We start from the raw sequence: 27,970 nt of genomic DNA on the forward strand, positions 1-27,970 counted from the left end.
ACGATCAAATCCCGGTGATTGATCTTGAAGTACTGTTCAGGGCGATGTATCTACCAAGGCTGGTACCGAAGCTGTAATAAAACAGGTCGAAGAGAAAATGGGCTGCGTAAGTTCTGAAATCCTCTTGATTGACCATACCATGAGCTGAAGGGTGTGATCCAGCTGGACACTCTTATAAATTGTGCTGGTATATCAATTCTGTTCAAAACCCCCGCACATCAAGTCTCAGATCGTAAGTGGGATTATCTACCTCCGACTCGACTCTGACCTCGCTACTCCAACAGCCGAGACTGTCTACCCGACTTTATCATCCGTGGAAGAGTAGGTCACATATTGGCGTGTTATAGACTTATGGTGTGACTGACGTCCTCTCTGCTGTAGCGAGGACTGGATCAAGTCTCATCAAGTCAATGTTAACGGTAAACTTCCCGCCGTCGCATGTCTGGATGAGCTGCTCATCACCTGAATCTTCCGTTGCAGGACCATACTACATGTCTGTTTCGGCGATCCCATTACTTCGAAAATCGCAGAACCCCAATGTGGTCATGATCTCGTCCGTCGCTGGGTTGGCGCCTCAAAGGTAGGTCACAGGCAACGGAGCCTTGGGTTTAGAACTGATATTGACTATTCTTCATATGACATAGAGGAAATAATACTTTCACTTATGGTGTATCCAAGGTTTGTGCTAAATTTACGCACATATTGTATCATTTAATTCAAGGAGAAGTATTGACAGCACCATCGCCCTCCGTAGGCCGGCACGATCCACCTTTCTTCGATGTTAGCAGGTCGCCTACATCCGTGAGTCACTCTTGCTGACATGCTCTGTGCAACATTGATACAACTATCCTTGCGACAGTCTCAAGATCCGAGTGAACTGTATATGCCCTGGTATATTCCCCTCCGAGATGACCGCGACCAGGGATAAAGACGGGAACATCTTGTTGGGCGATATGGGCACAAAAGCTGTCAAGCGATGTACGATGGGTGAGTGCCACTTGGTGGATAGTTGATAGTCACATCTGGCTGACGGAATTCCACTTACAGGACGACCTGGTCTACCAGAAGAGATTGCTGCGCCAATTTTACTTCTCGCGAGTAAAGGAGGGATGTATATGAACGATACGTGTATCAATGTTGATGGTGGAAGATGGCTAGTGAGTATTGGCATATCCTTGAGGCTCCTGCAGATCAGTACTGACAGATGCAATTAGGTCATGAAAGGTATTTACGACGGTTATCGATTGCCAGAAGATTCCTACATCGATTGAAGTCGGTTTCCATGAAATTGTACAATGTTCAGAATCCAAGCTGTATGCATTTTTTAAAAACAAAGAACTTCCGATGTGTTCATATACACGCAGTCCAGATACCAATACAGAAGGCGTACCATGCTCCACCAATTCGAACTCTGATGGCCAAATACGACACATCCATAAATCATCTCGCATGCTCGTACAGATGGCTATTGGCTACCTCGCAACCTTTTCGCCATATTGTTTTGGAGATGAGACAAAGGCAGCGTATACTCCTAAGTAGCCAGATACTCGCCTAAAGTGCAGTCCGGTTTCTCATTCATAAAGGCTTGGAAATACTTGAACATCGCAAGGACACGGCACTACTTCCATCACTGAGATTCTCGTGCCACAGAACCATGTTACCTACATCCAACCACCGAACATAGTGTTCAATCTGAAAATGATAGCTGTGTGGCCGATAATCCGATCACAGAACGACTTGACATCCTAACTAACTATTACGACTATCCAGACATACAATCACTCAACTTGAGGAGAAACAACCTAAACCTGACTGTTTGTGTTTTGATTTCAATTTCCTATACCAAAAACATCCGTCTATCACCTCAAGAGTTCCTTCCCCCGATCTTTATCCCCCTTACAACATATATCTGAACGCAGGTTGTTCTTTGTCGGTCAAATCCCTCGCTGCCGCATCTTCAGGTTGAACCATACTGGCTGGATCTTCTCTAGCTTTCTTGTCTCTTCGCTTGTTGGCGATCATGTTAACGATTCTCAAGGCGAACAAGTTGACGATTGCGAGACCATAGAAGATGGCCAAGATCATCTTACCAGTCCTGTAGTGAGGGGCCGTCTTTGCTTGGAAGGTTTGAGGACCGATCCAGTTACCAATACCATAAGCTGTGGAGGAACGAGCAGTGTGTTAGCGTTGACATGGATTTTAGGGGCGACGATGTAGACTCACCGATGATTTGCACGGCACCAGCGGTGGCTTTTTTGGTATAACCGACAGTGTTGACACTCAATGAGGTCATGAGAAGACCCCAACCTGTACCAGCAGCACCAATGAGGGAGTCTGTAGAGTATCATGACATCAGCCAAGATAATGATGCTAGTCAACAACCATAAACTCACATCCAAAGAGAAGTACACCTTTATTGGTTTGGGGGGCCAAGAGCATGATGAGACCACCGACGAATGGGAGACACATAGCCAGCATACCAAACCCGGTTCGATCTCTGAATCGATCAGACAAGTTCATGATGATGAGTTTACAGAACATATCGATCGCACCCAAAGGCAAGTTGAACAAGAGAGAGATTCGTTTACTGTAACCGAATGACTAGAAAACAAAAAGTAAGCTAGCTGCGGCTGATAAATGTTCAACTGTACTCACGTTAATAATCAAAGAACCGAAAGTACCGATACCACCGTTGGGGATGTTCATGAACATGGAGAAAGAGAAGTAAAGGTATGTCCTTGGATCTTGGAAAGCTTCTCGGACTTGGTACCATTGCCAGACGTAGTTACCGATACCTTGAGCGTTCTCCTTGATCCTGTCTACGGCGATGGCTTTTTCTCTTTCGGATAACCATCCGACTGAAATTTGGGAGTCAGGCAACGCGTAGAAGTAAAACGCTCCGGTGAAGAAAGTGAGGAGACCGAACTGAAGATGCCAGTCAGCGGATTATCCCTCAGTGATGGATGTAGCATCCGACTTACGAGGATATAGAGAACTTTCCAAGAAGCAATAGCAGGGCTGACAAGGCCAGAGAGACCATAGGCAACAGGTGAGACGATGATGGTGGCAAGACCATTGGCAGCTAAGAATAAAGCCATTCTACCAGCTTGCTCGGTACGTCTGTACCACATAGAGATGATTAAGACGAATGCGGGTGTGATGGTGGCTTCAAAGCTGATTTCAAGGTCAGTGCAATGTTCTTGGATGAGGTATGCTGATTGTGTCCACTTACAAACCCAATAAGAATCGACAGATCAAGATACCAGTGTAATTGTGAACCAAAGCGTGACAGGCCAAAATGATGGACCAACAGATGATGTTGACGGAGATGAATTTACCGATGGGCAATCGTTTCATTAGATATGTCGCAGGAATCTGAGCGCCCAAGTAGCCAGCGTAGAAGATGGATCTGGAGAGGTCGTCGTTAGCACTCAGGTAACTAGTGCACAAGGCCAATCAACCCACCCAGCCCAAGAGTATTCTTGGGATTGAAGGTTCAAGTGAATGTCCTCTCGGATACCCATCAGAGATGCAAAAGTAAGAGACTGCTTATCGGCGTATTGGAGACCATCTACCAGTGGCAGATTAGCTATAACCGTTGTATTCCCATGCCAAGCCACACTTACAAATCCAGATCAGCATTGGCATGAGTCGCCAATCGATCTTTCGGAGGACAGCTTTACTCTCCTCCTCGGTATAATCGATATGCTCGTAATGCGCTCGGGCAGCTAAATCGAGAATGTTACGGTGCTTGTTGTTGTCCTCGTCACCATAAGGTACCTCCTGCTCCACAGCATTGTCTATGTGAATCTTGTCTTCAGCCATGTTGACGAGTGAGTTCGTTTGTTTGTTTGTTCGTTTGTTCGGTTACCTATACGGATCGTTCGCCTCAGTTGGCTATAGGGGAAGAGTTGATTCCCAACCTAACACTGGCAGAGCCTTTATAAGGATCTTGCGTTCACGGTGCCAAGTGACATGTAGTCGTCGCCACCATCATCAGAAGCTTATCGTTCTCCTAGACCAGATTAAGTTGTCGACCCCGATACACCCTCTCGGGGTCGCTCGGGGGCAAGAAAGATACATCGGAGTCGATCAAAATTACTTGTTTAGCTAATTTGTCAAGGGTCAAATGACTGATAACGTGAAAAGCAAATGAGTGGCCCCGGTCCGCGTTGGACCGATAAGCATCCCTGGGTCTTGGAATATCGCGGCTACGTGTCGAGAACAAACCAATGAGATCCAATCTAATTACGAGGGTACTCGTAATACGGAGAGGAAAGATGCACCCTAGCCTTTTCTTATCAGCTGACTTACGACTGTTGTAAGGCCCTAACGACGACTCCAAGGTGTTTTTCTCTATACAGTCCGGCTTTGCCATAAATATACATATACAGTTCGTGAAATCTTTGAGTCCCCGACAAACACCCGAAAGGTTCAATCACCAGCAACCAATAGTCCTATCCGGATTGGATTTACTGACCATACGAGAGACGATAAGCCATGGGCCGTACGAGATCCTCGTCACCACCTCCACGAACACGGAGCCGTGGTCAGACTCAGGAGCTTCAGAATCAGCCAGAGTCAAGCAAACAAAGTGCTAAACGTCATCATCGAGCCTGTAAATACTGCAGGGAGCATCGTATCAAGTGGGTCTGGTCGGGTCTATCCGTCCGAGCTGAACTGATCCGATCAAGCTATTTCAGATGCGTACCGGTTCCAGGTGAGGAACGATGTAAGAAATGCATCGATCATGACAAGCACTGTGACAAGCTGTCCGCCGCGCCAAAGGTACGCGGTAGTTGCAGATCGAACGAGTCTTTTTCTGAATTGACTCCTCTCATGTATAGGACAATCGCCCACGACGTCGAACGTTGTTTCGAGGCGCAGCAAAAGGAGCTTCTTCGTTATCTCAATCCCAAGGATACGAGCCTAGATATCTAGGCAGCTCGAGTCTCTCAATACTGGTATGGAAGTATGTCCCTCAAACAACCGAAATCATCGATAGATTACGAGGTATAGATGATCGATATGACCTCCATCGAGGGTCTATCGGTGGCCTCGAGCAGAACGGTTTACTCATCGGACAAGGTGAATCCCCTAGTGTTAAAAGTGAAAAACCCACACTTGTATCTGTCAGCATGGTACAAGCGAGATTGATACAGGAGGTAGGAGCGGAGACCGTCCTCACAAGCTGTAAGTGAAACGTATCTCGCTGGTGAATAGCACTGATTCGGATGATACGCAGTGTACGAAACATGTCGTGATCGAATTATACCCCTTTTCCCGGTCATCTCGGTGTCTGAGAGTCTCCTGGCGGACAAGGCGAGTGCAGCTCATGTAGACAAATATGCTGCTGTGGATCCACGGTCGACACCTCCCACGCCCCTTCCACTCATAGTGAGAATGATACACTGCGCCGTTGCTGCGCAATCCCGAGATGTGCCAGAATATATACGGAACAGTCTTACTGCATCACTTCATAGCTTGATGACGGGACCTGAAATGCAGAAATTGGCAAACACAAGGTGTCTGGGAAGTATACAGGTGTTGCTTCTGCTAAGCATGTGTGAAGATCTCAATAGCCCAGATGCAGGGGATGCGAGTGAGAATGTATGGCAGAATGTCGGTACAGCCGCGAGAATGGGAAGTGCTTTGGTAAGTGCGGTCGTCATATACCATCATAGACTCGTAGCTGACTTGAGCTGCACAGGGATTACATCGGAATATAGCGACGAGCCATGTACCCTACTTCCAGCTGAACAGGAGGTTGAGAGTATGGGGTGCATGTATCAGTATGGACAGGTGGTGAGTCTCAACGATCAAAGCGCATTCCGAGTTCTATCTGACGACTTCTTATAGGACCGCCATCCGTACGGGTCGTACTTTCGCTATCGATCTGGCAGAATGCGACGCACCTCTCCCTAGACATTATGCCGATGGAATACGAGACGGTGATTTGACCAGCAAGACAGAACCGATCTTCCCTTGCTTCCGATTTCTCACGGAATTCACCTCTCTCAGTATATTGCTCGGCCGAGCTCGTGAGTCTATCCTCTCTGCTCAAATTGAACCATGCTAATACTCCTCTCCCTTATAGACCGCTTGATTGACAGTCCAACGGGGTTACAGGCTGCGGACGATCTCAACCTCTTGATGCTTCAGGTGGACATCGATAATTGGCTAGCACAGTTGCCCCAAAGCTGGCCATATTCCATCAAGCTGGTACTTCGTCAAGCTCCGTTATTGATGAATCTGTTTATCGTGGTACTGGAGGTGAGCGAATGACATTCTATGGGCAGCCCATGCTGACAATGCTCCTACCAGTTTACATTCCAACGAAGCTTTTTGTGGCCATCCACACCCATACCATCTCAGATATCTTTCAGGCCATCGAGAGATCGATGGGTCAGTCTATGTCAACGAGCAGAACAAGCTGTCTATTGGCTGAATTCCCCTGATGGAGCGTACTACTTAGATGTCTGGTCCATAACCGTCTACGCTGCTTGTGAGTTGCTTCTCAATTCGTTTCGATGTCATAGCTGATGAGTGCAAGTCTAGTCTGCTGTGTGATAATACACCTTAAAGCTTACGAAGAGAGCAATGATCCACATCATCAATGGTTATTGGACATGTCAAATACCATAATCCAACAATGGGCAGATCAACAACCTGATAACCCCGTCCGAAGACGGTTAGCCTCGATGTCAGATCTGATGACGTCTATAAACAAAAACACCAATGTACCCAGTACCAGCACCGCTTCTAGCAGTAATGTTTTGGCGGGAATACCACTCATACCTGGAGGAACGTACCAGCAACCTCAATCACAAGTCGATGTGAACGATCTTTTCAATAACCATCCTTCGGCTTCTTCTGCGGGTGGAACTTCCTCGCATGGATTTGATCAATACAGCTTCAATGGTCTAGGAACTGATTTCGGTGGTAGTCTGAGTGGAACGGGGGCAGGAACCAATCCAATCGAAATGTACAATCAACTTACATTCCTCGAACAGATGGGTTTGGCAGAGTTTGGATTTGGACCATAGGTCTCTTCCTTATTGGTACTCCATGCATGGTCGATATAGGCTATGCATATATATATTCATAAGTTCATATAGTCACATTGTGCGGTACTCGATAGTAGCTCATACGTCTGAGTGCTCGTTTCCTTGATCTCAAAGTACCATTACTCGTAGTGGGTACCATTACTGGTGCGTGCGATTGAACTGACAATTTCACGGGAATGTCGGTCCGAAATGCAACCACAACTTCCATCGATTGTAAAAGAGACGACATCATTATCTTGATCAGGCGATTGCCCTGACCTTACAGAGACTGCCCATTCGTTGATATCCACTTCGGACCGGTCTTGTGGTGTATCTAAAGTTTCGACGATCAACCGTTCCCCGAGCTGTCCCCGATCAACACCCCGATAAGATACCAAGATGTCCAACGGGGCCTAAGTTTTTTAAGCTAGCCGAGATTACTCTGTCTATAGGATGTGATATGATGTGTGTTTGCGCCTAAGATACGGTGACCTTGGACAATGCTATTCAACTGCATATAACTCCAGTCCAACAGTCAGGTCTAAATAACCAAGTCTAGTCCATCTGCAAACACCATTCACCCACCCAACTAAACAAGATGTCATTCCCTAACATCGAATTCGCTCGGAAATTCGCTACTCCCAATCCTCTCAAGGAGAAACTCGACGCTGGGGTTCTTGCTCACGCTCTCTCGATCAAGATAGTCCAAAGTGTAGAAGTGCTAGGGTTCGCAAAATCAGCTGGTTACGATGCTGTCTTGATTGATTTGGAGCACAGTCCATTCGGTTTAGAAACTACCAATCAGCTTAGTTGCGCCGCGCTCAATTTGGGGTGAGTGAAAGTGTGAAACAATGTCTGGGATGTGGATCTGCCGACTGACAATGTAAGTTGTAATGTGATAGTCTGACACCTATCGTGCGAGTCCCAGCCAACACCTCAGACTGGATCTCGCGTACTCTCGATGGAGGTGCTCAAGCCATCATCGTCCCCCACGTCAACAGCGCAGCCGAAGCGGCCAACGTAGTGAAATACGCTCGATTTGCACCTCTAGGTGAAAGGTCCGCGACTGGTACGATGCCGATGTTGAGATACGCAAATGTACCTGCCAAGTTTGCTAACCCCATCTGTAATGACCTGGTGACTGTTATTTGTATGATCGAGACTGTCAGAGCATTGGAGGATGTTGAGTGAGTAGCTGTATGGCAGACCATATAATAGAAATCATGGCTTACTTAACTCTACGCTATTCGCCAGCTCGATTGCCGCTTGTGAGGGTGTAGATGTGCTTTTGATAGGGTGTGGTGATCTGACTTCAGAGTGAGTCGCATGTGGGATGATCCTGATTGTGTACAGCAGGTGTGTCATGACGGCTGATTCTTTTTCTTTTTCCAGTATGGGTATCCCGGGTGATTTCAGTAATCCAAGGATTGAAGAAGCCTTTGATAGGGTCTCGGCGGCAGCCAAGAAGGTCTCAGTGAATGGTAGGAAGGTATCAGTTGGTTTTGGTGGTTTACAGTGAGTTCAAACCATCGAACGGAATACATAATTGGCGAAAGACTGATCGCATGTGTTCCCACGACGTAGTAACCGTTTGGATCTCGTCGAGAAATTCGCCAAGAAGAATGGTAATGCCAGGTTCGTGATGGCTGGTGCGGACAATACGTTCTTGTTACAGGCTATTGTAGATGGTGGATCGGCCATTCAAAAGGTAGAAGCCAGTATCAAGAACGCTTAAGGGGACAATGAGGACAAGATATGTATAGAATCAAACCTGCATGCATGCATCATTACTACTGTACATTGGCGTAGACAACCTCTCATTCCGATCTACCCCTCTAGCCACTAATACAGTAGTATCACTCGCCGGCAACTTGCACTCGTCATTCTTAACCGGGGTTTGTCACTGGTGGGCTGTGATCGTGGTAGTAAACCCTCACGCTTTATGACTTTCTGTTTCCCACATGCATGCATGCTGTCACTATTCCTACCCTGCGTAGCTTTTCACAGCATAAACCCTCGCATCCAATGGCAGACACAGCAAGGAGGAGGGCTACAGCGATCGTGATAGGTGAGATCCCTTCCGGTTTGGGGTGTCTCTTCCCAAACTCAGCTGTCACCGTAGGCTGACATCAAGTGGTACACGAGTAGGTGCCGGTGTAGGAGGTACAGCTACAGCAGCGAGACTCGCTCATGCGGGGTTTGATGTGGAAGTGTACGAGAAGAATGAGATGTCGGGTGGGAGATGTAGTTTGATTCATCATGAGGGGTATAGGTTTGATCAGGTGGGTGTTGATCTGCTAAATACATCGGAGATGTGAATGTTTCACTGACAGCTAGTTGTCTGGAATAGGGCCCTTCGCTCCTTTTGCTTCCTCCACTATTTCATCAACTCTACAATGACCTCGGTACCAAGTTGGAAGATCACGTCGATCTGATACAGTGTGATCCGAATTATGTGATACACTATCACGATGGTGAGAAAGTCACGCTGAGTTCCGATCGAGCGCAATTAGGAGCAGAGGTCGAGGAATGGGAAGGTAAAGGTGGATCAGCGAGGTTGGAAGGGTTCCTAAGGTTTGTCAAATTGTCTTCTCAAGGGTCCAATACTTAGTTTGACCGTGGGTGGTACCGCAGAGAAGCAGGAATACACGCTCAATTATCATACGAACATGTTCTCGGACAGCCATTTCCCAATTTGCTGTCTATGCTCAGACCGGACGTCCTGATCAACTTGCTCAAGCTGCATCCTTTTGGTAGTCTCTGGGGTAGGTGTGCAAGGTATTTTAGGACGGAGAGGATGAGAAGGGCTTTTAGTTTCGGTAGTATGTGAGTTTTGTTTTATACTCCCCGCTTCATCCAGAACATCGTACTAAACTGAATATCCTGTGTAGGTATCTAGGTAGCTCTCCATTCGATGCACCTGGTACGTATACGCTACTACAGTGGACAGAGACTTGCGAGGGGATAGTGAGTGATTGGATCTTTCACAAACTCATACTTGTGCTGAGTTAATTTGGCTGCACAGTGGTACCCTAAAGGAGGTTTTCATTCGGTCGTACAGTCCCTCGTCGACATTTCTCAACAATTCGGTGCGAGATATCACTTTTCCACACCTGTCTCGTCAGTCACTCATGATTCCAGAGGGAGAGTTACAGGTGTGCGGCTAGAAAATGGAGATGTCAGAGAGGCAGATGTGGTAGTCGTCAATGCGGATCTAGTCTGGGCGCATAACAACTTGTTTGAGAAGATTGGGAAGGGTATTGGACAGGACAAGGAGAAGAAACAACTATTGGATCCCAACCTTGCTAAGAGGTTGAATGATAAACCTCATTCGTGAGTAATTTCCCTAGCCCGTCTGTCCCCGGGAGGCAACGGACTGACTTTATATCTCACTCCTCTCAAGGTGCTCTTCCATATCATTTTACTGGGCTCTAGACTCGACCATCCCATCGCTCAACGCTCATAACATCTTTTTAGCTGAGGATTATAAAGGCTCGTTCGATGATATATTCAAAAGAAAAGGGATGCCGAGAGAGCCCAGTTTCTACGTGAATGTTCCATCTAGAGTGTACGTATCATTCATTTCCGTTCATTATAGTTCTCGATTGATCATACTCAACAGATACTTGAGAATGCTAAGTAGCCATATTATGGTACAGTGACCCCACAGCCGCCCCAGCAGGAAAGGACGCTATTGTCGTCCTAGTGCCAGTAGGACATCTACATAACATCACAAAAGATCAACAAGGTTTACGTACATTCTCCGAAGGATCGAATGTTCCCGATCAAGATACCCAGGATTGGCCGGCGTTGGTGGACAGGGCTAGAAAACAGGTTATCGAAGTGATGGAGGCTCGTCTGGGTGTTAAAGGTCTCAAGGAGAAGATCATCTGGGAGGGAGTAAATACGCCTCAGACGTGTGAGTGGGATACATCGGGGAACACCCGTTGATATGTCTTTTTAGCCGCTGACTATTGGATTTGGCATATAGGGAAGGATAAGTTCAATTTGACTCATGGATCTATACTCGGTATAACCCACGATTTCTTCAACGTCCTGTCTTTCCGACAACAGGCCAGACATCCTTCGTTGAAAGATGCTTATTTCGTTGGTGCGAGTGCTCATCCAGGTACAGGGGTCAGTTCATAATTCAAGTGTAGAGTAATCTCACGAAATGAGCTGATGATGCTTGCTTGCTTCCTTGTACTGTAGGTGCCGATTGCCATTGCAGGTTCAAGACTATGTACCCAAGCTATCCTATCCGATCTATCAATGCCTTTACCTCATACTTACACCCATCCCCTTTCCTCGATCAATCGTTCGAATCCACTAAACACTCTTCAACCTTCATCGATACTGTACACCCTCGAGAACGTCTCTATCAACTCGTTACCTTATATCATCGGATCATTCATTACCATATGTGGTTGTATAGCCTATACGTTATATTACAAATCCCCACCTAGCTTCATACCCCAGCGGAATATCGATAGATTCACACGGTCCTACCTCCGAAGTATCCTCACTACAGGAGATAAAGAGATTGATCTGATCGTCTTGATTGTTCTCACCATGGTGAGTGTATTGTTCTTAGCATTCAGGTTGGTTCCTCCAGGTGAACCTCAATGGATGATGGATGCAAGAGAGAATGCGAGACATAATGAGAATATGAAGAAGGAGAAAATGAAGTATATGGAAAAGCAATTACAAGCTCAACAGGAATGGCTGGATAGTCAGAGTAAGCAAAAGAATTGATCAGTTGATTATATACATTTTCATGTGTTCTTCCAACTCGTATTGTATGTATTATACAAAATGTATTTTATCCGACTATGTCTGAAAGCAACTCGAGCCAATAGCAATATAACAATAGTGCACTGGTGGATACGTCAATTGGTCCATTCAATTTTAGATATCAGCTAATCTGGCAAGATAAGCTTCGATGACTCTTTTACCGTTCCTACATCACGCATCGAACATCAGCTTCGAGTCGACCATCATCCGGTATACTCGGAGAACGCATATCATCTGATACGGATGAGAGAAGGCGACCAACACCACTCACCTAAGATTCAACAACCTCATTCGTTCATTTGCCAAATGACCCGCATCACTACTCTGTCCAAGGGGTAGATGGACACACGGAGCGCCAAATTCCTTCTCCAACCAGAATACAGTGGGGACTGTACCTCCTTCCCTGATCTTGAGAGGTTTCACACCCCATACATCCTGAACGGACGATTCGAGTGCTTTGAAATAGGGTGAGTCAAGGGATGTTAACCACCATGAAGCGGAGTGAGTCACTTGGATCTATAGGTGAAAACAACATCAGTCAAATCAGAGGAAATTTTGAATGGGTACGAAGGTGACCCACCTCGAAAGAATGTGGACTACCCAACTCTTCGAATACCTTCTGACAGTAATCTTTCAAATCCCTGACGATATCTTCGAGCTGTTGATCAGGTACAATACGCATACTGATATCGGCCGATACTTTCTTAGGAATGACAGTCTTGTTGCCCGATCCTGAAGAGACGATATTGGCAATAGAGAATGAAGGTTGTCTCCATACTTTGATCAGTTCTTGTAATGATCGACCTGAAGCCGAAGAAACATCCCGTAAAAGCGACAGTTCTTCTTCGGTTGGTGGTCTGACCGTATCATCTATATGATCACGCTTGTCAGCTCAATTCGTGAGTTTTCCCGGATAGCGAAGTGAACATACAGAACCCTGGAACTTTCACACCATCCTTGTCCGAAAGAGCACCTAGTACTTTGACCATATCGAACATCGGTTCTGTGGTCGAGCCCCCGTCCACACCATTATGCAGATCTTCGGTCTTGCTGGAAACGCTAAGGTTGGCATAGACCACACCACGCATACCGAACACCACACATGGATCCGCTTCGTCAATCCACGTAGAGTTGGATAGGAGAACAGCGTCGATGTGGCCAATGTCGGACTGAAATCACCCGTCAGAGTTGAGTGCACTCGTATAGATGGCGACAGACCAACTCACCTTATGCTTTCTAACGGTAGATGCAAATCCCCTACTTCCAGCTTCTTCCTCTCCTTCGATGATCATCACCAGGTCCACGTCTAGCTCTCTGCGTTGTCTCAATGAAGCGGCAGCGCAAGCAACAGCCAAGATGGGTCCTTTGTTATCGGTGACCCCTCTTCCGTACAGGTATCTACATAAACAAATCAATCAGTCGTAAGTCTGGTTCTCGAATATTGAGAAGGCGTAAGTGCTCAAACATTCACTACTCACCCATTGCGACCTGACAGTTCCCAAGGGTTCGTCTCCCATTTCTCCTCGTCAGCCGGTTGTACATCGTAGTGACCTATATCATATCGTTAGCTGGTATTGATGATTAGAAGAAGTTGCTCCAGCTCACCATAGAATAACAACCTCTTTCTTGGTTTACCGATATCTCGTCCGGTGAAAGTAGCAAGTACTAATGGGTTTTTACCCTGTTCTCCGGACAACTGTGCGCGACCTTTTTAGCATAGGTATGAAGATATCGGCAACTATCGACTCACCACTTCGGAGGTCGCTCCAAGTTGCGATAAGATCTTCTTCAACAAATGAGCACCTTGTCGACAACTACCTCAATTCGTTAGGATGCATTGTTCAGCTTCAGAAAGCTACACTTACCTCTCTCGATGAGCTTCGTCCGAGACTGTGGGAACAGCCACCAATTTTGATAACGCGTAAAGCATAACATCACCTTCACCTTCCACATCAACCTCACTATCGTGTGTGGAAGCTTTCGACAAATCAACATTCCATATCTACAATCATATCACCAACGTTTTAGTCCAATCATTATTACTCAGTAAGGATATTTGGCTCACCTTGACGAACGAATCACTTCCTGTAGTTATCAATTCCCAACCACCAGGTCTCGTACCTTTTACCACCACAGTACTCATGACCGTCCCCGCATGGGCTTTCCAAACAGCCGTACAATCGAATTCTTCATTGACTCTCAAAACTCTCCCATCTGCACCAGCGGTATACACATCACCACCTAACACCGACATGGAAAGTACATCCGCATCGTGCGCTTCGATCGTTCGTATACACGCTCCCGGCTCCAGATCCCATACTACGATCTCTCCAGCTTGAAGTCCAGCATAGAGTAACGAATCCCTCACAGCGAACGATAATACCCCTCCAGGTAAATTATCAAATGTCTTTACTAGACTTAAACCTCCCCCACCGGACTCGCAATCCCAGATCTTCACGTCGGAATCGCCACTCCCACTGACTAACCATTTCCTCCCATTGGGTCTGGAGATAAGCTCGAGCGCATAGGTATAGCCGTAGTGGGCAAAGGCTATACGCGACTCGGCACCTATCTCCAACTCCGTAGCGGGATGTTCGGCCCTCTCGTTCAGACTCAACTTGTCCAAATCGGCAGAGGTGAAGAACTCCCTTCGACCTGATCCACCAGGTGTGGGAGTATTCGAGGCGATGACAGGTGATCGAGGAGTATTGGTGCCGCTACCGGAATACGAGCCTCCTTCAGGTGGATTATTGAAGAAATGATGAGGTTTGTATCGGCCTGTCCGCTGTGAAGGACCGGGACGAGATTGAGCTGGATCGACTCCATTTTGACTTAGAGGGACAACTTCGACCGTACTGGCCGCAGCAGCTGAGACACGTCTTCGACGAATGGGTCCAGGTCCAGAGAAGTTGACCCATTCGATTGAAGCGGATTGTGAACCTGGGAAAGGTCACGCCGAGTATTCAGTAAATGTATTTGCGAGATCATGAAATGATGACCTACCGAAGTAGAGAGTTCCTCCTTCCCGCTCATCCCAAGCTAACGAATAGATATCTCCGGCGGTATCATCGCAAGGATGGATGATGTAGATCAACTCGAGCGTTCTTGTCGACCAGATCTGCATGTTTCAACGTTGATATCAGTTTCAAATGCATAATACACCTTGTAAATCCTCACTTACCCTAACATCGCCCGCACCTATGTGGATCAAAACATCGATTAGCGAACCACTCGATAACAAAAGTGCTTCATATTCAACTCACTGCTAGCGCTCACGAGCCATTTCTTCTCTTCGATGCAGAGCAAAGCCAATATACTACCTTCGTGACCCATGAGCCTGTACATTGGCTGTAAAGATGCCCTTGAGAATACCTATTTCAATCCGTCTTAGCGAAAGTCTATTCTAGATCAATCGTTATGACGTCTACTCACTGTAATCTCATTATCTTTACTTTGACATCCAGCATAGATATATTTCTCATCCGCCGCTATACTCAGACCTCTACCATTACCTACGCTCAACAGGTGAGACAGAGCAGGCATCTTGCCCTTCCTTTCTCTCGTGAGTGAGTCTGCTTCGGTGTTCGAGTTTCGTTTCAATTTCATGCGATCGGCAGGTACGATTTTGCAAGGCGGGGGTAATTGAGCGGGTTGTAATGATCCGAGAGGAATGTCCACAAGGGTAGAAGGCGGTGCCACGGGATAGACAATTGATGGTGAGAATAATGAGGTGGTTTTGGCAGAGGTCGAGGTCGAACGGATAGGAGAGGAAGAAACGTTGTTGGAACGAGGTGAGAGAGGGGTGATCGTCACATGATTATTGGGTGTGTAATGATAACGAGGTTTAGATGTAGGTGTGAGAGGGGGTGATAAGATTGGTGGAGTTGCCAGTCCATCGTACAGGTTGGGTAAGATTCGCGAGTCGGCAAGTGACATTGTTATTTATGGTGGATTAGATAAGATAATAATCAAAGTGGGGAAATATGTTGATCGAGGATTGGTGTTATATATATAATTTTGATGTTGATGGTCGAGTCGTTTTTTGTTTTGTAATTTTTTGGATGGTTCAATTGAATGAAACGTTGTTTGTGATACGTTGGTAAGCAATGAGGAGATACAAGTCAATGCGTCAGCAATAATAGGTGATAATGATGGTGAGCACGTAGTCTTGCGTCAGTCAAACAGATGATCAAGGCGTAGATCTATTTGATATCACCAAGCAATTAGGGAAAAGAGAAGAAGAAATCAGGTGACAGATAATGTGATGATGATATGCCTTCGGATCCTTGGAAGGTACAAGACACCAAGGACGATGATGATGATGATGGTGATGGTGATCGACACAAACAGTGTGATCGGGATGGGATAGTTAATCAAGGTGTGATGACCTTGTTTTATGATTAAGTCGTCCGCTGATATCGGTCAGAGCGGCGATGTAGCAATCAAGATGAATGGTTAGATGCGTATGTATAGTGTAGATTGAATTCAAGATGATAATGAGGGGATAGAAAGGCAGTAGAGATAGATGAGTTGTTTATATAGCAATAGAGTTGACAATAAACGATTGGACTGAGTTGTTCATTCAACTTCCGAAAAGAAAAAAAAAATCCTCTGTCCCTCTTCTACATTACATGGATTTTCCGAAAAGAGCACAAATGCTACACTCTTTGAACCGCAGAGTAGACAGTAGATCAACTCCAAACGGATAGTGACTACACTCACCCTTTCTCACACCTGTAGGTCTCCTTTCAACACTGCCCCCACCATTTCCAGGCGGCGATGATTTCTCTCGTCCTCGTCCTTCTTCTTCATCTCCATTGATCTCGTGGATCGGCGAATGACTGATTGGTATATACGTTGGATGAGGTGATGTCAATGACATGATGGTGAACTATGAGGAGATACTTGCTAATACCTCGAGGGATACAAAGGATTTGTACCAATATTACCAACTTGATGATGAGGATGAAAAGAAGGATGTTGAGATCGTGATATGGTGCAAGTGCAAGTGCAAGTCCAGTCGGCTAAACAAGGCTGAAGCCGATGGTACGATGGTACTTGCTCAGGCTAGAGGAAGGCCAGACGTATCTATGGTTCTATGGATCTATTGTCTATGGTGTGATGAAGAATGATAAAATGATGATGACGAGAAGTGAACCAGCGAAGTGATCGGTTATCAGATCAAATCGGGATTCGTCCGTTGGTCATTGGTCGTAGTCAACGTAATTTATGATCCATTTCATACAACTCCCTTAGATGCTTCATACGAGTATTGCTGGCGGATGCATGGCTCGATATACAGGAGGTCAGTGAACACTGCATGCATAGGTCTATCTCGAGGGGCAAGATTCAGCTGCAGGAATGTGTTTACTTCACGGGTATGCTATATACTTTGGATCACTCAGGCACGCATACCCATTCAGATGACGAATCATACTCAACATCTCCACCAGTATATCATCTCATAGACATTCAATCTGAGCATGTTTGCTATCCATGAAGAGTGGGGTCAGTACATTCAGGCGATCACAGAGGTATTATAATTGGGAAATTCATCGAGTTCAATATAGAATGAAAGGAGAAATGATAAAAGAAAACATTCATCCACAAATAATCATCTATCTTCTTTCCCCACCCCACCTCCTATCTCTCCCATTCGCTTGCACAGATTACTCTCGAATATGAGATAAGATACTGAATCCAGTCTTTCCTTCCCTTCACCTAGCTGTTCTACGCTATTGTTCATTATTATCGTAAAGAGGATAATGATGGTTTGTAGGAATTAAATTTGATTTCAGTCGCTCTCGGAGATGAGGGCGAGGATCATTCTGCGAACACAAGTCATACGTCAGCCGTTGCCCTTACGAGAGTTTACCTCAAGGAAATGCTAAGAGTGGGGGCGGGATTAGGATGGTTAGAAAAGATAGATATATTACCCACCTGTAAAGGTAGTAGAAGAATGAAACGAGGTAGAAACCAAGTTTGATGAATGATTCTTTCTTGTGCCCCGACAAAGTACGGAAAATCTCGGTTGCATCGTACATGTGGTTCTTGGCCATAATCCTATGGGAGGGGGTTAGAAGATAGCAATGGGTAGGAGGGGAGGGAGAAAAAAGAGTACGATTAAGAATTAGCGAATGACTTTACTTCGATTGAGAAGGCACATTATCACCCACTTATTAACGTTATATCCTACCAATGGAGCATTCAACAAGAAAGCCAACCATTGACCGGATAAGAGGAAACATAGAGTGAGGAAGGCATGGGCGATCATCTCGGGGAGAACGAACTGATGATTTGACAAAAGGATGATCAGCACTTGAATGCTATGGACAATATCGTAGATTATGCATGTACTCACCTGATTGAGCTTGTTACAGAGGTCGATAGGGTTGATGTAATCTGTTGTCACAGAGTCAGGATTATATCAGCTACGTCGGTCTCGCCATTGTATGTACCAAGAGCTAGTGGGTAGCTGGACCTACCACACTCGAGATCAGAGAACATGATGATCTACATCCACACATAGCGTTAGTAAGCGTGGATCTGGTGCGAGGAAGGTGGGATATACTCACAAAGAACACCATGGTGAATAAGAGTACGGCAGCCATTAAGACCGCAAAGAGGAATAACCAGCCTGTGGCGTGTCACCATCATCATATGGTGGAGGGTGTCGTACACGTATATGTGTACGATACAAGTATCCATCGAGTTATGGTCATAGTAGGAATAGAATGTGATGCAAGTCGTGTGAGGAAAATGGATAGAGGTAGAGTGTTTATCAGCTCCATCTGAGTCGAGTTCTACACTGACAGAACTCACCTTCTCCACCCATCTTGTATGTTTGACTACTTTTATTCTGCGTGGAGGAAAGTCCGTGTGTGAATATGGATATGCAGTATGCAGTATATGCTTGAGATGGAGTGAGGAGTAGAAGGACGAATGAACGATGATGTCGTTGATGATGATGGATGTTTAGTTGTTGCCAGGGAACAGTTTGATGAAGTGGAATGTCACTAGTGGGTATGTTACGTAACAGCATGCGGTACCAAGAAATCTTTTTTAGAACCACCATACTACTGTACCAGCGTAACAAGATTTTGATTTTCTATCACTTGTTTTGTTATACATGGACCAATAACACCGAACACGAAGAAACAGAGCACAGTAGAACACCATGGCCAATCCAAGACAACGATCCAAAGCGAAATCGCACAAATCTACCAAACCCAGTATCCACAGGATACGGAAGCTGCATCAGAAGCAGAGACGAGCACCTCCCTTGAAAGGTCCAGAGGTGTTGCAGAATGGTTGGGATAAGAAGAAGACGGTTTTTCAGAAGTACGTGTAGCGTATGAAGAGATGGTTGTGAGATGATATGACAGGAAAGCTAATAGTCTTTGTCTTGTTGTATTGTAGTTACGCAGCATTAGGTCTCTTACCTTCCATTCCCATCCCCTCGTCAGCATCTTCCTCTCGATCTCAACGAGTCAAATTACCCATTGTACCCGCTGCTGAAGAAGAAGCACAACCGAAAGTGGGTTTCGGTAGGATCATAAGGGATGAAGAAGGGAATGTGATTGATATCATCATCGATGAGGATGATGAGGTACAAGACCAAGAAGGGAATGTTCTGTTTGAAGAGGATGAGAGGAGAGGGAGAGGGAGGAGGTACAAGGTAAAACGGAGGTTGTAAGGCGTGAGTTTACTTTCTTTCTATGTTTAAACCTAACGACGACGATCATAGGGAGGCTTTTTTTTTTTTTTCATAATCCCTATCGCATTTTTCGTATCCAAGTACATTACTCATACTAACATCCATTGTTATTTAACAGAACTCGAAGCCCTATCATCGACCTCCGCACCAGTCAAAAGACACAGCTCGACATCCGAGAAGACATGGTTGATCAACCTTGTCCAGAAATACAATGACGATTACGAGAGTATGGCGAGGGATATGAAATTGAATGTATGGCAGAAGACCAAAGGTGAGATCAAGAGGATGATCAATAAAGCTGGTGGAGTAGAGAAATTGAGGAATAGTTCTTGATCTTGTGTACCACCATGCTTCATTGGTATCGGGATGAGAACGGAGACTGTCATACTTGTCTACCATTACCAATGTTTAGTCCGCCTGTTCGCTTGATTCTCGCTTGCTAGTACTTCCCTTGTATTCTACTTATGTACCATATCATCTCATCTCTTACTCCACCGTATACTGCAATGCATAGAATCATCTGTGAACATGGATACAAGTATAGGCTTGACTGTGTATGCTCCATGCATAGTGCGGTCGAGGGCCCATGTATCCACATGGGCCATATATATATAGAAGAGCGCCACTGAAAGTTCGTAGTAACAGTAACCACCCTCGATTCTCAACTCTCAATAATTATCTTTCTCATTTCTTGGCTCCCTCTTTTCTTTTCTCTTCTTTTCTTTCTCTTTTCTCTCCTTTTTGATATAGGCCCACAACCCACTCAACCACCTCTCAGAGGCCCCAAAGGCCTTTGTCAGCCTATCACAATAGCTATTCTGGTGATACTTGAAGTATCACACTAGTCTTAGTGTAAAATCCTATCAAACAAGCTACCCCGGATTTTTCAACCCAATCCACCCTTTCTCACTCATTCCACATCCACTCACTCCTATATCCAACCATCCTTACGACGACCATCAATCTGTGTATTCCTAATTCAAGTATACCCGACTACATCGGCTTATATCATCATCAGCGTCCCTTCGTCGACATCGTGCATACCTGTAGTCACATTGATCACCTCAAGCTCGGACGACTACGAACCAAGAGTTTTCATTCGTCTCTTCGGCTCGTGTGACCATCTCTCGACCTGGTCAAAGGTGGTGACAGGTTAATAGACTTTCATCGCCAATAGAATCTATTTGACTAGGTACAGCTCGACCTAGTATCACTGGATTCACTGGATTGCTCATCGTCAGAGCCAACCACGTATCCTCGGCATCCGCACTTCCGTATCTTCGCTCACAGCCATACATTCATCCGGTCACACCGACACTTTCAGCTCACATCCAATCAACCCATCTTCACAAGAGAGAAAGAGAGGAGATACAACCATCTACCTCCCCTTCCCTTTTCCTCCTTCCTCTCTCTTCTTTAACAAAGATGAAGAATCAATAATCCAGAAAGACCCATCGGTCTTCTGGTAGCACCTCAATCCGTCAAACAGTAGCATACTCGAGTAGCCCCTCATCTTCGTACCATCACCCATTCATTCCCCTCTTCAACATGTCAAATATTGTACACAGCTTAGAGGGGCTGGTAGAAGCTGGCGTCAAAGGGATAATGGATGTTCTAAGTCCTGCATCAAGTAACGGCGAACTTCCACCAATCCAAGATGGAGAAGTTCCACCTCCTAGACCTTTGACTATACCCACAACAACAACAGGGGCAGTGACAGCTACACCCGGTGGACAATCATCATCGACTGGTAGTAAATTGAATTTACCCAAACAGGATCAGCTCGTTCAGGTGTTGGACGTACCTTCCGGATGGATCCATCTACAGTCTACTTACCTCGATGGAGATCTTAGTCAGAAGACGGTCAGATCGTTTAGTATCAGGAACTTAGTGGGGGATAGCGAGGTGGAGATTGAGGTGGAAAGTGATTTGGAGGGACAGTTGGTATTTTGGTTAGGAGAGGAAGAAAGGGGTGAGTTCATGATCTCTTCAACTACTGTAATCGCATTTTTGCATACAATCATCTTGATCTTCTATTCTCTACTCTCTCAATCTTCCGCAGCTCATGTCTCAATAGATCATCTGCTCTTTATATCCTGAAAGGTCAATAACTAACTTACCTCCCCTCCTCCCTCAGGCACAAGCTCATCCGCATCGTCCACCTCATCCTCCTCGACTAGTGCCGGTTCTCCCTCGTTACACATCACCTTACCTCCCTCAACAACCATCACCATCTTCTTCGCTTTCCAGCCGACTCATAGCGTCCCATCTACTCCCGCGAACGAACCTGCGCCTATTTTCGACGACGGCGGCTATACACCTCGTGTCAAGCCCGTCCTATCTCGCACCTACTCTTCCGAGATGTCACCTGTCGGGGTCGGTTCACCAAGTGATGGACGGTCTTCCGAACTTAGCTCAATATCCGGCGGATCAGTCGCTGGAAGTATGAAAAGTGCTTATAATTCTCGTCGACCTGAACCTGTCCATCGGGCATTCTCCGTCCATGGATCGATCACTATCCGAGCAATCACATCTTCTTCTTCCCTCTCCACACTCGACCTTCCCCCTGCTCAACCTAACGTCGCCCACCAGATCGTCAACCTACCCTTCTTCGCTACTGTCTGTCGATCACTGTTCACTGCTGCTCCCATCGACCCTATACAGGGTCTAGTCACCGGCTCTCAGATATCCTCGGGAGAATTGGTGATCGACTTCGGTACCAACGCGGTAGTCGGTGGTCGATATCATCGAGATATCCTGTTAGTCAATCGATCCGAGATCGAACTGGTCTGGAAAACAACGGTAGTTTCATCCCCATACAAAGAAGCGGTATGGTTCGAATTACGTGATCTAGATTCGGAAAATGTATTTGGCGTAGTAGATGTTGATCATTCCTCTCAACCTGTCCCATTGCCTTCACTATCATCCAGACATCTCAGATTGGAGATGAGAGCTAAAGCCGTTATTCAAGATTTCGACTTTACCTTTTTGATTTCCAACATCAACCAATCGGGAAATGTCATCTCGTGTAAAGCGATCGGAACAATCTTACCTGAGAAACTGGATGATTCGTTGATTATCTTAAGTGGAACGAATATAGATTTCGGTCAAGTGATTGATGGTATCTGGTCGAAACAATTAATAACATGTAAGAATAATGGAGATAAACCTATAGATGTGAAATTCTCTGCTACGAAAGGATATAATGTGGTTTTCAGATTGGCTGGAGTAGCAGGGGATGATCTGGATGAAGATTTATCGATCACCTCGGATAGACCTAGAACAATCTCAAATGCCACGTCGAGTACGAAACGGACTCAGGACGTTGGATCGGGTCTATCGAGAACTTCCACGAAAGATGGTAGAGGAAGGGTTTTGATGCAGCAGCAACAGCAACAGTTGAGAGATCCAAGAGCTGAATCGCCTTTTTCATCTACCGGACAACAAAGTCAGAAATCTAGACCTGCCTCTTCGATAATCAGTTCAGAGATGTTCAACGCCTACTCTGTCCCCGGTGATTTCGGTAGACCGTGGTCCAATATCCCTCAGAATATAGATGTGGACTCGAATCCTACTTCTGGCTCAGCTTCGGGTTTCGTCGAACATGATCAAGCTTCTATACCGTCCAGGGAATTGAACGGTCAAAGAGACCATTCCCAACCTCCCTCCAGACCATTATCAAGAGTCACAAGTAGAACCTCGAGTTATCTCCTGCACACCGCTGGGGACGAGCTAGATGGCGAATCGATAGAAGATGATGAAGATGATTTCGAACCTCCTTTCTTTGGTGGTGGGGAGAATACCAACAACGTGTCTAGATCGACTTCATCGAGTATCGGTACCGGTACGAGTCGCGCCCTGGGTAATATGACTTCGACCGAACAGAATATTCCTAATCAGATTGAAGAAATGACGATGAGACCCGGTACAGAGTACAGAGTGTATGTCTTACATCGACCTGAGATTGACGATAAGAACCCACCGGAGATAGCAGGTAAATTGAGAAAATCGAATTTCAAAGTTTACTTGGATACGGTGTCGGGTCCACAACAGCATCATCCAAGATCCACCAGTGGGAATAGCTCAAGTAATAACACGAACAACTCAAATAATTTGAATAAAGATTTGAATATGACTAGTAGTAGTATCAGTACAAATAATACTACTTCATCTACTCCTTCGGGTTCAGGTACCTCGAGTAATGCTCGAAGAATAACGATCAATTGCTCTGTCGAACATTGTACTTCCCTCATATCATTACCTGAAGGTAAGGTATTAGATTTCGGTAAAGTCACCGTCGGATCTTCTCAAACGAAACAATTGAAAATTCGGAATTTGTCTGAATTATCAACCAAGATTGAGATTGCCGCTATATCAAAAGTGATTAGTCTATCTTCCAACAAAAACATCATTGTTATACCTCCCTTAGAAGAGGTCGAAGAGAAATTAGAGTTTTTCCCCAGAAGGATTAATGAGAATTATGAGAAGGAATGTTTCGTAAGGAATTTATTGAATAGGAGGAACGATCAGGTCCTGGAAATTAGATCGCAGAATGTTGATGGTGAGTAACTAATTTACGTACAAGTTTATTTGCGCCACAATGGGTGACTGATACGTACCTGGCTGTATCTACTCATCTAGTCTATAACCTCACTTTACATTCCCATTTGTATCGAATCCTCACTCCGTCCGGCAGCAACTTCCTCGATTTCGGTAATGTCGTGATCAACGCTCCGACCGTACGAACGATGCATATTGAAAATCTCTCAGATACTCAGCTCGTCCTTGATCTTTACGCATCTCAACCTGAAGATATAGGTTTGTATGTAAAAGCGGAAGATGAACCCCCTATGCCAGGTAAAATCAAAGCCCCACCGGGTAAATACTCTGAAGTTGATACTGCGCTTGAGAGAATGACTTCGCCACCTAATGGAGAACTCAAAGAGAGGTTCATGGAGACTTTACAAGAGCTCAGCGAGAAAAACGCCAATGGTGGAAGTGCTAATCGATCGAAGAGTAAAGTCAGGGAGAAGAGCGTGGGTAAAGCGAAGAAAGAGGACGTAGAGAAAGATGGCAAGAGTGTGGGTCAACAGGTTGCTGTGGCGTTAAAGAAAGGTGGAAGAGGAAGACCTGTTCAGGTGAGTAATAGTCCTCATCCATTACATGCGGCAAGGGTCATTGACTGATACTTCGTCGTCCAGCTTTATGGCAATTCCGTCGTGTTCAAAGATCGTACTCTGCTTGAACCTCACGAATACCTTGATTTGGCGAGTGGACCGCCAGTATGTGCGCATCGATCCCCTCGGGCTAAACGATTCGCTCTTCTGGACACCATCGAGCTGGAAGATAGGACGAAACTTTCCGGCCGACATGACAAGATACCGAAACTTGACTTTGCGGCTGTTGCTAAAGCTTCCGGACTAGTTGGTAAAGATGTCAAGACGAAGAAGAAACATCCTCATCACCATCATCACCAACATCATGGGCATGGTAACGCACAGAGCACCGTCCCATCCGAGATACCCTCGACAATGCAGTCTCCTGGTCAATCTGGTAATACCTCCGCTCTGACTTCCCCTAAACCTCAACCCATCACTGTCCCTCAAACGCACGATCCCTCACCAGTCTCGATACCTTCCACTACTCAGAGACCGGAAATGCACCTCAACCTCGCGACATTAGCTTCTCAAGTGATGCAGCGGATCATTCCTGAAACGGGAGGACGCAAATCACCTGCTCTTACAGCTAAACGACCGATTGATATGAAATTGACTGAAGTCACGTCTGGGGCTCCGACCGATCCTTCCAAGATGACTGTAGATGAACTGCTCCTTGCGATAGAACGACATGATTCCCTCAAATCGTCCATCACCCATTCATCATTGGAAGAGGAAGAAGCGTATGTCCGAAGAACCATAGCGTTGAAGAAGGAATTACAAAATGTCATTTCCTCTGGTAAACTAGTTCCCGCTCGAACGGTCAATGTCGGTTCGAAAAAGACCAAAGCAGTGATAGTGGTGATGACACCCAATGGGTCTACTCGACCTCACGTGGGGGTTCGAGCGAAACGAGCTGATTCAAGAATATTCATCAAGCTTGTTGAATTTGATAAATCCCTATTGAACGAAGCTGGACGCGGAACTTGTAACGTCACGGACCAACATGGTAAGATGGATGATAAACTCATTGAGAAGATTACTTCGGAATTACCCATCAGAGATCTGATCATTCGAAGTTCCTGCGTGAGGAGCGTACTGGAAGTTCAACAGAGTAGTATCAATTTCGGCGGATGTGATAAAGGTGAAATCAAAGAGAAGACTATTGTCATTCACAATAAATCAGATACCATTGGATTATTCCGTCTGCGTACTTCTGGATCGATCGCTTCGGGTGATCTGAAATTGGGTTTAGGTCGATATGGAGTGATATCTGCGTTTGGTAGGAAAGAAGTCAAGAATTTCTCATTCACCCCTTCTTTAGTGGGGAATTATCAAGAGATGATAACGGTTGAGAATGTTTTGGATGGATATAACGATCAGAATTTGTCGGTCAAAGCGGTAGTAAGGAAAATACCGGCTTTTAAAGTTGAACCGGATAATCTAGATTTTGGAATTATCAATTCGACCAACGTCAATTTGAAACAAGGTAATACGTCGACTTCCTCGACTACTCGACAATCATTCATCTTGACGAATATATCAAAACATGAAAAAACATTTGTAATCACCATCGAACCGAAAGTTTCTCCATCGTTGGCTTTCGCTCAGATCACCTTGACCCGAGATGAGAAAGACGTAGGATTGGCATTATCAAAAGTCGAAGAAGAAGAGGTAGAAGCGATATTACAGAAATTGAAGATTGCCAAAAGGAAAAAGAAACAAGAGAAAATTGAGAAATATGAAAAGAGATTAATGGAATTGGGTATAGGTATGAAAGATCTGAAGAGTGATGAAGAGGATGGTGAGGATGGGTTTCCTCCCGCTGAGGCTGAGATAGAAGGTCAAGGTGAAAAGAAGGAAAAGAAAGACAAGAAAGATAAAGTCAAGCAGCAGGAGAATGAACAGCCCCAACCTCCAATATCGACCAGAGAAGATCCCACTGCAGGTGTCAAAGATGCTTTGTACGATAACCCTGCCAATCCCAATCCCCTCACCACATCGCTCAGCCTGACGCTCGCACCAAACCAAAAGACCAAGATACTAGTGGATCTAGTGCCACAATCGCAAAATACCGTCGGAGATAACGATACTGCGAGTGAAGGTGACTCATCCGATGATGTCAAAGCTACCATCACCGTACATGACAAACGAAACACAGATGAAACTATCGCTATATCCGTATCGGCCATCAGAGGTACACCGGAGAACACACACAAGGAAACGTTGGAGAAAGCCGTCAAGATGGCTGATAGAGCGAGGAACACTACTACGGGTGAGTCTGAGTATGAGTGTGAACTATATACCTGGACCTGTACTAATGTCGACATCTCATAGACCCCCTCGCTCTCGCATTGATGCAACATTCCCTTGACCTCACGTTGAATTGCGAAGTGTCCCCTACGGCATTCTGTGTCGGATCGACCTTGTTCTTACCGTCATCATCATCTCATTATTCGTCGTTGGAATCGACAGGCAAATTCGATTTGTTCCCTACCGGACCTGAAGGAGCTGGACAATCAAAAGGATTGATTTTGGGAGACGGATGGAGTAGACAGATACCTGGAAATACCCATGCGGAAGCCAATGCGTTAACTAATTTTAGGACAAAGTATGGTGAATTACAAGCTTCTTTCGGTGGATGGGGATCTTCTTCTAGCACTTCCACAGCCCCCGATAAAGAGGATAGGAAATCGACGTTACCCAGTATAGAAGAGGTCCTGAAAGATGCGGATTGTTATGCTACGATGGAACCCTGTTCGATTCGGACTTCCGGAGGGCCAAGTTGTGCGTTGGAATTGGTCAGAGCGGGGGTGAAGGCTGTTTATTTGGTGAGTTTTGATTTGATATTTACTATATCTATATCTTGTCTCCCACACATCCTGTGATATCACGTATCAACCCTGTCCTGTATAAATCAATTGATTCAGCTGCTAATAAACTCACTTGATATCGCAGGGAGTCGAAGAACCACCCGATTTCGTGCAATGCGAAGGTGTCCGAATACTAGAGGACGGAGGAGTCAAAGTGATACGTACGAGTGGATTAGAGGAAGCATGTTTGAAAGCTGCTAGAAGAGGGAGGAACTGAGTGATATCAAGGGCATTCACAGAAAAAGATACGTTAGTGGATAGTGAATTGTGTTGTTGTGAGACGATTTCTTCTTTTTAACCAACCTTCCATTAGCATTTTAACGATTTTTACACATTAACCATTATTCATTACTACTCAACCTTCGCTTTTGATCCTATTTTCAT

General features: G+C 45.5%; 9 protein-coding genes across 9 annotated transcripts; 6 read left to right on the plus strand and 3 right to left on the minus strand.

Moving 5' to 3' along the window:
- Positions 1-97: 97 nt before the first annotated feature.
- V865_000404 (uncharacterized protein) lies at positions 98-1,271 on the plus strand (the record flags this gene model as incomplete). The annotated part of the gene is made up of 10 exons (XM_066224235.1): positions 98-106; positions 163-232; positions 285-321; positions 382-419; positions 481-580; positions 645-678; positions 755-801; positions 860-987; positions 1,048-1,157; positions 1,215-1,271. 10 exons carry the CDS (start codon positions 98-100, stop codon positions 1,269-1,271), a joined length of 630 nt encoding a protein of 209 aa, XP_066080332.1.
- Positions 1,272-1,896: 625 nt separating this feature from the next.
- Positions 1,897-3,825, minus strand: V865_000405 (uncharacterized protein; the record flags this gene model as incomplete). Its single annotated transcript, XM_066224236.1, has 8 exons — positions 1,897-2,159; positions 2,224-2,334; positions 2,394-2,601; positions 2,656-2,925; positions 2,982-3,174; positions 3,233-3,409; positions 3,466-3,571; positions 3,627-3,825. The coding sequence occupies 8 exons, from the start codon at positions 3,823-3,825 to the stop codon at positions 1,897-1,899; spliced, it is 1,527 nt and encodes a 508-aa protein (XP_066080333.1).
- A 675-nt stretch (positions 3,826-4,500) lies between these two features.
- Positions 4,501-7,046, plus strand: V865_000406 (uncharacterized protein; the record flags this gene model as incomplete). Its single annotated transcript, XM_066224237.1, has 9 exons — positions 4,501-4,646; positions 4,704-4,788; positions 4,848-5,193; positions 5,246-5,655; positions 5,711-5,805; positions 5,860-6,041; positions 6,098-6,273; positions 6,325-6,505; positions 6,559-7,046. 9 exons carry the CDS (start codon positions 4,501-4,503, stop codon positions 7,044-7,046), a joined length of 2,109 nt encoding a protein of 702 aa, XP_066080334.1.
- Positions 7,047-7,644: 598 nt separating this feature from the next.
- Positions 7,645-8,781, plus strand: V865_000407 (uncharacterized protein; the record flags this gene model as incomplete). Its single annotated transcript, XM_066224238.1, has 5 exons — positions 7,645-7,877; positions 7,949-8,233; positions 8,301-8,363; positions 8,439-8,561; positions 8,631-8,781. 5 exons carry the CDS (start codon positions 7,645-7,647, stop codon positions 8,779-8,781), a joined length of 855 nt encoding a protein of 284 aa, XP_066080335.1.
- A 290-nt stretch (positions 8,782-9,071) lies between these two features.
- On the plus strand, positions 9,072-11,801 carry V865_000408 (uncharacterized protein; the record flags this gene model as incomplete). Its single annotated transcript, XM_066224239.1, has 10 exons — positions 9,072-9,114; positions 9,195-9,328; positions 9,397-9,620; positions 9,681-9,872; positions 9,938-10,013; positions 10,072-10,379; positions 10,450-10,614; positions 10,706-10,965; positions 11,038-11,183; positions 11,259-11,801. 10 exons carry the CDS (start codon positions 9,072-9,074, stop codon positions 11,799-11,801), a joined length of 2,091 nt encoding a protein of 696 aa, XP_066080336.1.
- A 153-nt stretch (positions 11,802-11,954) lies between these two features.
- V865_000409 (uncharacterized protein) lies at positions 11,955-15,776 on the minus strand (the record flags this gene model as incomplete). Its single annotated transcript, XM_066224240.1, has 14 exons — positions 11,955-12,006; positions 12,112-12,356; positions 12,421-12,710; positions 12,772-13,009; positions 13,067-13,238; positions 13,319-13,391; positions 13,446-13,536; positions 13,591-13,654; positions 13,706-13,842; positions 13,906-14,780; positions 14,844-14,958; positions 15,022-15,038; positions 15,104-15,212; positions 15,273-15,776. 14 exons carry the CDS (start codon positions 15,774-15,776, stop codon positions 11,955-11,957), a joined length of 2,982 nt encoding a protein of 993 aa, XP_066080337.1.
- Positions 15,777-17,634: 1,858 nt separating this feature from the next.
- On the minus strand, positions 17,635-18,675 carry V865_000410 (uncharacterized protein; the record flags this gene model as incomplete). The annotated part of the gene is made up of 7 exons (XM_066224241.1): positions 17,635-17,668; positions 17,781-17,903; positions 18,017-18,129; positions 18,202-18,242; positions 18,326-18,353; positions 18,416-18,477; positions 18,663-18,675. 7 exons carry the CDS (start codon positions 18,673-18,675, stop codon positions 17,635-17,637), a joined length of 414 nt encoding a protein of 137 aa, XP_066080338.1.
- Positions 18,676-19,017: 342 nt separating this feature from the next.
- On the plus strand, positions 19,018-19,890 carry V865_000411 (uncharacterized protein; the record flags this gene model as incomplete). Its single annotated transcript, XM_066224242.1, has 4 exons — positions 19,018-19,181; positions 19,260-19,416; positions 19,494-19,539; positions 19,676-19,890. 4 exons carry the CDS (start codon positions 19,018-19,020, stop codon positions 19,888-19,890), a joined length of 582 nt encoding a protein of 193 aa, XP_066080339.1.
- Positions 19,891-21,105: 1,215 nt separating this feature from the next.
- Positions 21,106-27,803, plus strand: V865_000412 (uncharacterized protein; the record flags this gene model as incomplete). Its single annotated transcript, XM_066224243.1, has 6 exons — positions 21,106-21,529; positions 21,695-24,118; positions 24,199-24,695; positions 24,759-26,988; positions 27,051-27,544; positions 27,672-27,803. The coding sequence occupies 6 exons, from the start codon at positions 21,106-21,108 to the stop codon at positions 27,801-27,803; spliced, it is 6,201 nt and encodes a 2,066-aa protein (XP_066080340.1).
- Positions 27,804-27,970: the final 167 nt, after the last annotated feature.

This window comes from Kwoniella europaea, chromosome 1 (assembly GCF_036810445.1).
Source record: "Kwoniella europaea PYCC6329 chromosome 1, complete sequence".
NCBI lineage: Eukaryota > Fungi > Basidiomycota > Tremellomycetes > Tremellales > Cryptococcaceae > Kwoniella > Kwoniella europaea.